Source organism: Haliotis asinina, chromosome 7, assembly GCF_037392515.1.
Source record: "Haliotis asinina isolate JCU_RB_2024 chromosome 7, JCU_Hal_asi_v2, whole genome shotgun sequence".
Taxonomy (NCBI): Eukaryota; Metazoa; Mollusca; class Gastropoda; order Lepetellida; family Haliotidae; genus Haliotis; species Haliotis asinina.
The window spans coordinates 56,285,575-56,297,382 of NC_090286.1; the positions used below are offsets into that span (position 1 = coordinate 56,285,575).

At 37.5% G+C, this 11,808-nt stretch overlaps 1 protein-coding gene across 2 annotated transcripts; it reads right to left on the reverse strand.

The window, feature by feature from the left end:
• Positions 1-779: 779 nt before the first annotated feature.
• On the reverse strand, positions 780-8,244 carry LOC137291687 (beta-1,3-galactosyltransferase 1-like). 2 transcript variants are annotated; one of them, XM_067823117.1, is made up of 2 exons: positions 8,105-8,244; positions 780-6,447 (listed from the first exon to the last, which is right to left on the reverse strand). In XM_067823117.1, the coding sequence occupies exon 2, from the start codon at positions 6,330-6,332 to the stop codon at positions 5,289-5,291; it is 1,044 nt and encodes a 347-aa protein (XP_067679218.1). In that variant the 5' UTR covers positions 6,333-6,447; positions 8,105-8,244; the 3' UTR covers positions 780-5,288. The 2 variants fall into 2 exon arrangements, with proteins under 2 accessions (XP_067679218.1, XP_067679219.1); XM_067823118.1 differs by lacking the exon at positions 8,105-8,244 and adding an exon at positions 7,242-7,275.
• Between the last annotated feature and the right edge of the window lie 3,564 nt (positions 8,245-11,808).

The following is an 11,808-nucleotide window of genomic DNA, read 5'->3' on the forward strand; positions in this document are numbered from 1 at the left end:
TGTCATGCCACCGGACCAAACCTGTATTTTACATTTTCACACCCGATGCATGGATGGATTTACACTCTGGCCATTCCCACGCTTTTCAAACTATGTTCATCCGATGTCAGTATTTAGTATGATATGTTACAGATCCGGATGCTGTTTTAGTTGTTGTGGGAGTAATACACTGAGCAAGTGCCGGGTCAGTTTTTCATGTCAAACAGTACATCCTGGTACATATACTTACCACTGTAGCTTTATGGTGTAGTTTCTATAGGTGAATATCATTTTCATTTTGTTTTGGCGTTTTTGGTACTGTCATGGTCGTTTTGACTGGGTCAAATTCATATGAATAAATTTAAGTACTAATAGCCTTTAGGGTTTGAGACTTTGGCTGAGGAACCCTGTTCAAATGATCACCAGAATTTAGATTTCAGGATTCCTGCATCTGCTTAAATGATAACAAAACATAGCGTGGAACATCCTTGCCTCAGTTAATAATGTCAGATATTTGGTGGAAGGTATAAACTACTTGCCTATCCATTGCCCAAGCATCAATATACAGGCATTAATCCTTTGGTTTCAGGTTAGATGTAGCACCAATGTCAGAAGTAGCTGAAATACCAGCCCATTGTACGGGGCAGCGTGTCAGACCTTGATTTCATCTCTTACTTACCAACCGCTAAAGTGCTAATAAAACAATTAGATACTGGTGTTACTCTCCCAATCTCTGTCCTCAGCTGGACTAAGATTCCCCTGAATTCCATCTTCCAATAAAATACAATAAACTGTGTTAAGTCTGTCAAAGGTTTATTCATTGTATAAAAGAAAACCACATGTATGACACAACACCATGTAAATCACATACACACATGCTTTCTTAACAGAAGTAAACACTTAAAGTTGCATAGATTGATCCTATAACAGTCAAGTAAAGGCTAGAAACTGTTTTAAAACAATTCAGTATCAAGTAATGAATTCAATAAAATGATAAACTGATCATTTTCATTGCTTTGGGAATTTGTACTAGAAGGCAAGGGAGTCTTCTACTGGGCAGTCATAGTGTAAACAAAGGCACAATAAAAGAGTAATATCTCGTACAGATGTTTGTCAATACCTGTAGAAAGACTTGTATCATCATAGACTTTGCTACAACATTCAATTCCACACAATGAGAATGCATACAACTGTACAGTTAATTAGTTTCTAACAATGTAACACAAGCCAGAGCAGGAAGAAAGGAACCACAGTTGAGGTATTATGAGTGGAAACTGTCCAGATGAGAGAAACCACTCACTGATAGATTTTAGACCCTTAAAAATGACACTGGAGGCATTTTAGTTCTATTATTACACTTGAAATGTTACAGGGATTTGGTATTTCAGGCAATCTACATCAAAACATTCAGTCTGGATTATCATGGAATGATATGTATATGCTTATTAACTTTTGAGAAGTATATAAAAGGGTATGTTTACGGCATCTAATTTATATAAAAATATTTTTCTCAAAATAATGCAAAAGCAGTTCAACATAAGCTTGGGAAACTTTTGACCTCATGTTGATTGCTGCATACTTTTATGCCCAAAACATGATTCACAAAACAAGGGAAATGTTTGAACTTGTAGATCTAATGCAAAAGTATGTTTAAGATCCGTTTGTCTCATGTACACTACTTCTATTAACTCAACCACACTATATACATCTAATGACTTGTCGTGTAATGATAACAATCACTCTTCAAAGTAAATACTACTATAATAAATCTCTAAAGAGCAAACATCTTACAGCTAATCAGGGAGAATTCATTTTCTTATTAGACTCCTGAACTTTGTTCAATAGCTTTAACAGTTGAGAAGAATACTCACAATGTTTAGTCAAAATCAGTTTAGACGAATAAAAGACTTGAAATTTGCAAGCTTGCTCTTAACAATTGCATCCCAAAAGTACTGCAAGACAAATACATGTTTATACACATTCAGCTTTCATGTCATCCAAGATGAATGTTAACGGCCATAAACTCTTTATCAGTGAGTCTTAATCAATGACCATGTGCCACAACACACGCTTCACAACAAGAACATGTACTATATATATCTATATAACATGTATACTGAACCAGATTACATTCAGATTGTCAGTTATGTGGCATAAAAACAGAAACACCCTGGTCAACGGCACACTGTGCAGTGGTGGGTGCACAATGTCAGGTTCAGCAGCATGGGAAAATGTTTGAAAAGCATAGCCATAGTTGAGGATATTGTGCACAGCTTCTTGCTACATGTGAAGAGAATGACTTCATGACAAAGTCACCTCTGACACATTGTTGATCAGGCTAATGACATTTGGCCCTCAGCATGACAAAGGAACACAACTCTGAACACAGAAAATTGAAACGTGCTACCTGTGTAGATTATGGTTTGGAGTGAGTGAGTGAGTTTAGTTTTAAGCCGCACTCAACAATATTCCAGCCATATGGCGATGGTCTGTAGATTATGGTTTGGAACTAATTATGCAAAACATCAGGGGAAGTTCTTGAAAGGCATGTAGAAGTTGGACGAACACAAATACATGACGTTTAATAGATAATTCTACTGATGAAGGAGTAAGAATTAACTCTGAAATTTTATAAAAAATAAAACAGAAGTTGTTATCGGTAAATGTGACGTCTTCATATATATCAGGTGAAGTTATCATTACTACTGCTTCCCTTTTCATGGACTAGTGCAACTGCAGCCCAAAATCTGAAGTACTGGAAAGACCTATTCTACCCAAGATCTTCATGGGTCTAGTTGAAGGGTTGACATTTAAGCTGAAGACTCACATCAAGATGACATCAATCAACTTGTGGTGTTACCTTTCATCTAAACGTGGATACTATGAAATCTATGGGTCTTAAGTGTCAAACCCTGCATTTCTTTCCTCATTGTTCTCATGCAAACACACAATTTAAGTATTTCAGATATTCTTCTTGAGTTCACAAGTAGATCTTCTGAAATCATAGATCTTTGTAAAAAATAAACAAATTAAGACACCTGGGTTTCACAAAAGCCTACAAAACTTGGGGTCCTCAGGACCCTAAAAAAATAATCTTAGGGTCCTCACAGAAAATATAAGCATCCCGTCAAGTAATGAACAGGGCTAGCATGATGTACAGGAAAAGGTTTTACAATGACACAATTACAGTACATTATCCATCTTATGAAGAATCTGAACAATGAATTACATTGTTCGTCCCTCAGGATGCAATATACACTTTCTGCTTCCGCTGTCTTTACATGCAAGCATCTTGGACCAATATTTCTGCATCATGCAAAACCCTGGAGAGACCAATGTGAATTACAGCACCTCACAAACAAGCCTCACTGGTTACGTGACAAATCTCATCTACACAAAACAGTATACACATGACTCAATCCTCTAATGCTTTCATACGACCTTGCTTCATATCTGACACATAGCAACACATGAAAAGCACTACTCGCTGATAACAAAATATTCCCATAAAAACATTTCTAATTCTTGCATAGATAAATCAATTTGGCAATAGGAAAACATATTTAAACATGATAATATTGTCATTTATTACATGCAGCAAAGTTTATTGTGATTATCACACATGTAAACAAATGTACATGAACAAAATATATTCATGCCTATAAACAAAACAGCTGATTTTCCTGTTGATTGCTTGAACCAATCATAACAATGTTTTGGTAATCAGTGGTCTTTGGAAAGTATGGTGAACAGTGTAAGACTGTTGCAATAAAGCATTCAGTTAAGACTCAGAGCACCCCTTATGAAGGACAGTGAAAATGGGGAAAGATTTCAGCAAAATTAGGAGAAAAAAATGTCCTTTTGCCATCCAGTACATAAAGTGTTCATGACAATAGGTACCCGAATGACTCAAGGAGCCACCGACTTGAATCTTAATGGGCCTCATGCCATTTCATGTGACCTGCAGATAAACTGACGTTATGAAAATGAGCTTAGTTTATCATTGAAACGGCCTTCACACGACTAACTAATGACTGACAACATGTTGTTGAAACAAGTCAAACACATCAAATTGTTGTGTCATGTCAGTGTCATGTCAGTGTCATGTCCCTACAAGTGCAGTCATGTAACGATTTCATTGATTGCAATTGGTTTCTGAACAACACCAGTTTGACAACTCTTCAGACGTCAAACTCAAGTTTGAAAACACAGAAATTCGATGTGACAAGTTGGTGACAATAGAGACCGATCATATTTCTCAACAACAGTTTGACAACTCTGAAATTAGTGTTGACAGCGAGTTGTTGGAATGTTCACACTCAATTTGACTTTGACAATGTGTTGTCAAGCTTTGGTTTGTGTTGTGAAGGCCGCTTAATAAACTAAGGTGATCAGAGTAAATATCATTCATGCTTGTACACATGGTACACTTTGTAGAAACTGAGCTTTTTCAAAATGTTTTTGTGTAAAAAAAAAAAAAAAAAAAATGAGATGAACACCTTGTCTCGCATGGACAGGGCTCACATCTGCAGAGATAAAATGCTACACTTAATCACATTAATTGTGCATATCCCATTATGACTTAGAAAATGACAAATCCAGTACTGTGTGAAATTGTGTACAGATCATGTGATACAAATGAAATGTTTTGTTCAATCTGCCATTTCACACCTCTTAATAAAATAATGTTCTGGTTATTGCATAAAGATATGCATCATTCTGAAAACACATACATGGTAGTTGTGTCTGCTGAAAGACTATGAAAGACAAACTGTGCACTAAATAATTCATGGACACATGACACATCGTGTAAGTTTGTGTTAAATCTGCACCACTATCTACATGAAAAAGACTGAGTGATTGGTTCTTCAGTCAGCAAAACATACGGGGTGACAATGATTGCATAATACTGAGATCATGGAAATTCACTCAAGCACCTTTTACTACGGAATCCTATTTCTACTGAAATGAATATCTAGTTTTACTAACAAAATACCTCCTTCTTATCTTGACTGACACCTCTCCTAAGTTGTGTTGAATATCACACATGTTCACTTTTTAAATTTACTTTGAAATACTTTTCTCCCAAACTGAAGTCAATTAAAGTTGAACTCGAAAGAAAATGTGAATTAACTATCACATCAACACCATTTAACTCTGATCAGTAGTAAGAGTACTGAAAATTTTCCTCGTGATTTCTGACTTTGATATCTGTCTACAAATGTGTGACCATTACCATGATCACTTCACAGCCACACGGATGTGGGTTTTGGTTCTGAACAATGGGATGAACACGATCAACAACAAAGTCAATGTAGGACTTTCCTCCTGTGTTTCTTCTTACAGAAGATAAGAAGGAATATGATGACGACAACCAAGAGATCAACAAACATGAGCGACACAGCCAGCACCAGAACACTGCTGGAGTCGGAGGACTTGGATGGGAACTGTGCATGGTACACGCTGGACAGCTGCATGCGTGTGTGGTGCTCTTGGATGATTCGCCACAGATGTCGCATTATAGTGGCCTCCTTGCCCAGAAACTCATCTTTGACAACTCCAATCATGGCTGGGCTTGTCAAGTAATCCACTCCCATGAATTTCTTAAGTACTGGCGTTTTGTCATCAATCCCAACAAAGGCACTTGCAGTGTTCTGGAAAGTGATTCCCGCCTCTCTGGCCACTACTCCCATCCAAGCCTGGTCTGGACCAAACCTTGGAGTGGACAGCGACGCCTGGAACAACTTGTCCACCACACCTATTGGTGCCAAATATGCATCACTGCTACATACCTGTTCAGATCTACCATAGTACTTAAAATAATTTGATTTGAGAAATCGGCTTTGTGGAGGTGCCTCGCAACATTTCTGGAAATTACACACTGTGAATTTATCTGCAGAAGGAGACTGTGATTTTAGATATGGAATCAGCTTGAAGATATCTACTATGATGTTGTCATTGGCAACCATGACATATGAAGCATGTGGACAGTGTTTACTTGCCCACTTGTAGGACATCGCCGTCTTTAATGTCAAGTTATTATCACTGTCCATGAAGTCCTCCTGGATGATATCTTTGTATATCTTGTTCTCTCTTTCAATTGAGTTTTGAATATCTTTATTGCCCATGGCCCCAAACATGAACACTAAAGGTATGTGGAGTCCCTTGTATGTGTGCTTGCTACCCCAAGTCTCTCGTATAGCCATTCTTCGATCATAATGGGCAAAGATTGTCCTGATGGCAACAAGAAGAAAGACTTCGGTATACTGCAGACACAGAGACGGATGGTTTATGTTGTAATTAAAATCTTGTGGGTATTCAATCACATTGTTTGCAAAGTTCTGAACTTCCATTATGAACTGAACTTTGTCAGGTTACTTGACATTGCCTTCTTGTTTGTCTCTTGCTGCCAGATCATCACATAGAAAATTTACCAATGTATGCAATGAACATGCTGCAGACTAATACCTGCAAACACAAAAGAAAAAGTGCTAACGTGAGTTTAAGAAAACTAGATGTCATTTGTAATTTTGCAATGTTAATGCACTGAAATAGAAATGACCAAAGTGCTGAGTGAATGTTGTCCTAAAACATTTGGGTTGATTTTTCGCACAGATACCACAAAATTTATCTAAAGTTCCATCAGTCATCACAATCCATAAAAGTATTACTGTCTCATGTACACAACTTCAAAATCTGGGGCAGTGCCATTTCAAATTTTCTGTGGTTTAGCACACAGGTAGATAAGGCAACAGAAGTCAGCAAGGAATTGTTTAGCTGCAATATGAAAATAGACTTGTCCTGGGTTTAATCAAGTCAATGCTGTCAATTTTTTGCATATTTCCTTACCCTCCTATAGGTGAGGGAACATTTTTGTAAACAGAACAGTATTTCAGGAACATTTACTTCAGATCATACATAAGAGATATAACTATGTATTCTGTTCCATTTTTTCTATCATGTTCAAATTTTCTACTTCTTTCAACTTTTCACATTATGTCTATGGATGTAATTTGTGTGCAGCTAAAGCATGGTACCAGATAATTAGATAAGACGCTAAGATTGAGTCCATCAAAACCATCATTCTGGCACTCATTTCCCACAATTTTCAATTCACGAGCTCTGGATGGAATTTGCTTGTTACCAAATGACAACATTTGAACTAACCAAAACTGTCAGTCTGAATAAAAAGAAAAGCTAGACAATTTTGAGAGGTTGTATTAGAGATCATATGCCTTCATGTTATTGATAGATTTACATACATTCAACACTGCTCAGGAGAAGTCTATGATAGATGTTTTACTTTAGTAACTGGTACTGTTCATAACTGGGCCCCTGTATCATGAACCTTCTCAAGGATGTCTTCTGAGTCTTGTCTTTTACCATGTCTATGATACCTTTGAAATGTACGGTGTAATATGTAGATTCAGTTTTGCTTTCAGTTTCAACCAGTATATCTGATGTGGTCCTGTGTTGCTTATTGTAAAAGTAGACTATTAAGTTATCAAATGGTAGGGGTTACTTCACTTCATAACTCATTTAATTTATGAACATGTCAGTGAAAACCTACAGTCATACATACAGCAAAAAGGTCTGATAATCATCACATGACTGTGGTGAGATGTTCAATCATTTTTTCTTACCAAAATACCCTGCATCATGATCCAATCCCTTCAGTCCTGTACGTTTTCTTTTGTGCTCAGACAAGAATGGTTGTTACTTTGAATCTATGTTTAAATACATTTTAAATACATTTATCTATTTATTATACTTTTGGTTGGAACACAGATAATTATTCATTAACAACCAACTCTGACCGCGTAATTGTGAAAGGAAAATAATCATAAAAAGCCAGGAGCAAAAACCATGTCTCATGGAACAGTCTACTTGTCCGTCATCAAATCGGCACCGCAGTTTTCGACTACGCTGAGACAGTTGGTCCACGAACCTTAACAAATAAACTGTCTTTAGAAATGAGGGCAGACATTTGATTTGGACCTACTAAATCCTACTTTAATTTGAAGGTAAATACGAACTAACGAAGCATCTCAGATTCGCTACGACCATTGATTACTGATGAATCTGCACGTCATTTTTAAGCAACAGCCTGACACTTGCCACTCACTGAATAAGCACATCTCCAATATTCGGTGGCACATTTAGCGGGAACACATAACATAGCACGAAGCGTCCCTCGGAACATCACAAACACTGTACATTTCAGGTGCACACCGAAGCTCAAGCACAACACCGATTTCCAGCAATACTATTTGTAAAGAAACTAATGTGGTTTAAGACAATTTCTTTCAAATTGATTATTTCCATGGAAATAAAACAAATAGGGCGCAATACTGTTATTGACGAAGCTTGACTTCTGTGTATAAAAAAACCCAACAAAAACATTTACAAGATGTTTAAGGCGATGCAGAACTGTACAAGAAACGCTTTATAATCTCGTAATCTGGTTACTATTTAAGGAAATAGTATTTTATTGAGTAAAGCTAGGGCGGTCACCGTCAGCCGGAGATAGATTGAAAGGGAGTGTTTATGTTGTTGTAACGGAAAGAGAATTACACTTGTCAATATTTGTCGACAGCTATGGTATCGTTTTATTAAAGAACTTCAGTAGGTTTTTGTATATTTTAATGCCACCGTTTACTGTTTCTTAAGGTGAATGTCTTTCTTACTTTCAAACTAATAATAAAACACGATTATTCCGGATTTTAATTGTACGTACGCGTTTCAGCTATTAACGTTTGATTTGGAGTACTTTTGGAAGCTCTATGGACAATGTGAATAGCATGATCCATTCGACGAAATTATCACTAGGCAAACCTCAATCGAAGTACCCTAAACCAGACCCTAACCCTAACCGTAACCATAACTCAAACCCTAACCAAAAGTAAACTTGCTGGCTTCCAAAGATGGCAGAAGGTATCCGGTATTCTGCAATCTTACTGGATAGCTGAAGAATGTAGGTGGCGAACATATTGTAAAGTACCGGAATACATTCATGCAGCAACCAAGAAGGGAAGTCATTTGCGAAGTCTTGGGTCTCAGAAGAGCAATACAGTTGTTATCAGGATCTTTTGGTTACTGATAGGAATCGCCATGAAGTGGGAATGAGTGAATGCATATTGCTAAAAGCCGCACCATCTGATTTGTCTCTATTCGCGACGAGAAACGTCTTTCGCCATATAGTATCTTAAACACAATAAAAGTAAAGTTGCAACTCGGTAAAATGTTAGTCTAAATCAACCACACCCTAGCAGAGACCATATAATAGATTATATGGTCTCTGATCCTAGTTTAAGAAACTGTTGAGCTCAAAATCAGTATTTCCCCAAGAGTTTGATTTCTTCAAAGCTCGCACGCACGCACGCACGCACGCACGCACGCGTACAAAACAAACAAACAAACAAAATCCAAGTGGTCACAGTCTGTTTAGCTCCGTTCAGACGAGTTTAGGTTTAAGGGTTTAAGGGCGATTAACGGGAAGTGATTTGGAAGGGTCACCTCTAATGCTAAATTTTCTCTCTACAGGGAGACCCGTGAGGGTCCCGGGGTAGAATAGGCCTTCAGCAACCCATGCTTGCCATAAAAGGCGACTATGCTTGTCGTAAGAGGCGACTAACGGGATCGGGTGGTCAGGCTCGCTGACTTGGTTGACACATGTCATCGGTTCCCTATATCGCAAATCGATGATGATGTTGTTGATCACTGGATTGTCTGTCCCAGACTCGATTATTTACTGACCACCGCCATATAGCTGGACTATTGCTGAGTGCGGCGTAAAACTAAACTCACTCACTCATTCTCTACAGGGACCTTCTGAATGCACCCAGTGTCACCTTGATTACGAAATATCAATCTGTTTAAGAACACAGTTGCGATATTCATGTTTGTACTACGATATGATATGTTACAACCACCTAATCGCCAATGATTAGAGAGCTATCGTTTTGAGAAAACGGCAAAACTATACATTTTGATGGAAGAAAGGGTTACAGAATGTCCACCTCATGTAGATCTTTCGAGATCCCATATTTCCAAGTACTATGCACACGCTGTACTAAAACAAAATAAACACTGCATGTTGGTTTTCAATAAAATAATCATTAATAAATAGCTCCTCTCTGACCATTATGATAAACAATAAGCCTCAGGTGTCTAACATCAAATTGGACATCTGTGATATGTAATGTAATCCCAGATACCAGACGAATCGATCAGGTACCATACGCTCAGTGGTCTAACAGCCTGTCTGCAATCATCATTGTACCGTGGAATGTTAACATATGGATTGATAGAGGTCTCAGGGATACCTTTCGGCAGCAACAGCAATGAATATTTCTTTAAAAAGTCTTCATGACATCCAGACAAACATGAAAGTGTCGGTGTTTAAATTAGCACGATACAGATTACATATACAGAACAAAAGTGTCACAAACACCTACGCTTTTTAAGATACAAAATGTAACTTCACGCCATAATTATGTTTGCCTGAATATTTTGACCCTTCGCATACACTGATTTACATATGTACGTGTAACGATCAAAGGGAGGGATCATGTGAAATTCCAATCCCTCAAGCACCATTCGGGGAATATGGTCTTAACTCTGAAATGCTTGACAAACATAACCACATGTCAGTTTGGTTGAGACCCGTGAAGGTCCCGTGGTAGAATAGGCCTTCAGCAACCCATGCTTGCCATGAAAGGTGAAATGCTTGTCATAAGAGGCGGTTAAGGGGATCGGGTGGTCAGGCTCGCTGACTTGGTTGACACATGTCATCGGTTTCCAGTTGCGCAGATCGATGCTCATGCTGTTGATCAGTGGACTGTCTGGTCCGGACTTGATTATTTACAGACCGCTGTCACGTAGCTGGACTATTGCTGAATGCGGCGTAAAACTAAACTCACTCTCTTACTCCATATGAGTGACATATGCATAAAACCACAATCTTTAGAACATTACCACCAACCTTCAATATTCTGGTGACCTTTTTATGACTTATATGATGTTTTTATTCTTTTTTACTTGCAGAGAATGAAACACTGTAACACCATTTTATACAAGATAATTTTAAGATAGCTCTAAGCAAAAGCTGGCATATGAAGAACATTGAAAATGTCACTGCTACATGGAGATGACTGTCTACGACGCATGGCGATACATACATACACTCTTTGTGAGTCTGTGAATTTATCTCTAACCTTAACATGTTAAATTTATGTAGGATACAAATAGTATTATATCTTTGGCAGAAGTAGTGACCTTAGATGTTGGTACACATTACATACTAATACAAAATGATATTCGTTCATACAAGGCATAATCTATTAACTTTAGTTTCATAAACATATCTGCCAGTTTCAATTCGAAGCCGGTGTGAAATAGTCTAGATAAAGCAAACGCGGTCCTGAATTTTGAAATAGTGAGTTCTTTGATAAACGATTCTAGGGCAAAAGATGATTTAAACGAAATATAGGTTGAATATTTAGTACTGTTTTCGAGGGCTGCATGCCAATCTTTCTCATGAGATACTTTAAGTCTGTATACAAACATAAACTTCACTTCCTAACACTAACTACACATTCTTCCTCCCAAAGATAACCAAATCCATACATGTAGAGAATATGTTTGATTTTAGCGGCGTAGTTAGTTTTCCCATTTTTACAATCTGCAGCTAGTAACTTATAACATCTTTTAACAAATTTCATATCAGACATATTACATATTACATATTTTACACCACCAAGCAACGGTCTTTTTATAAGTAAAAATATATATACATTGGATGACGTCCTCATTCTCCTCTGACGACAT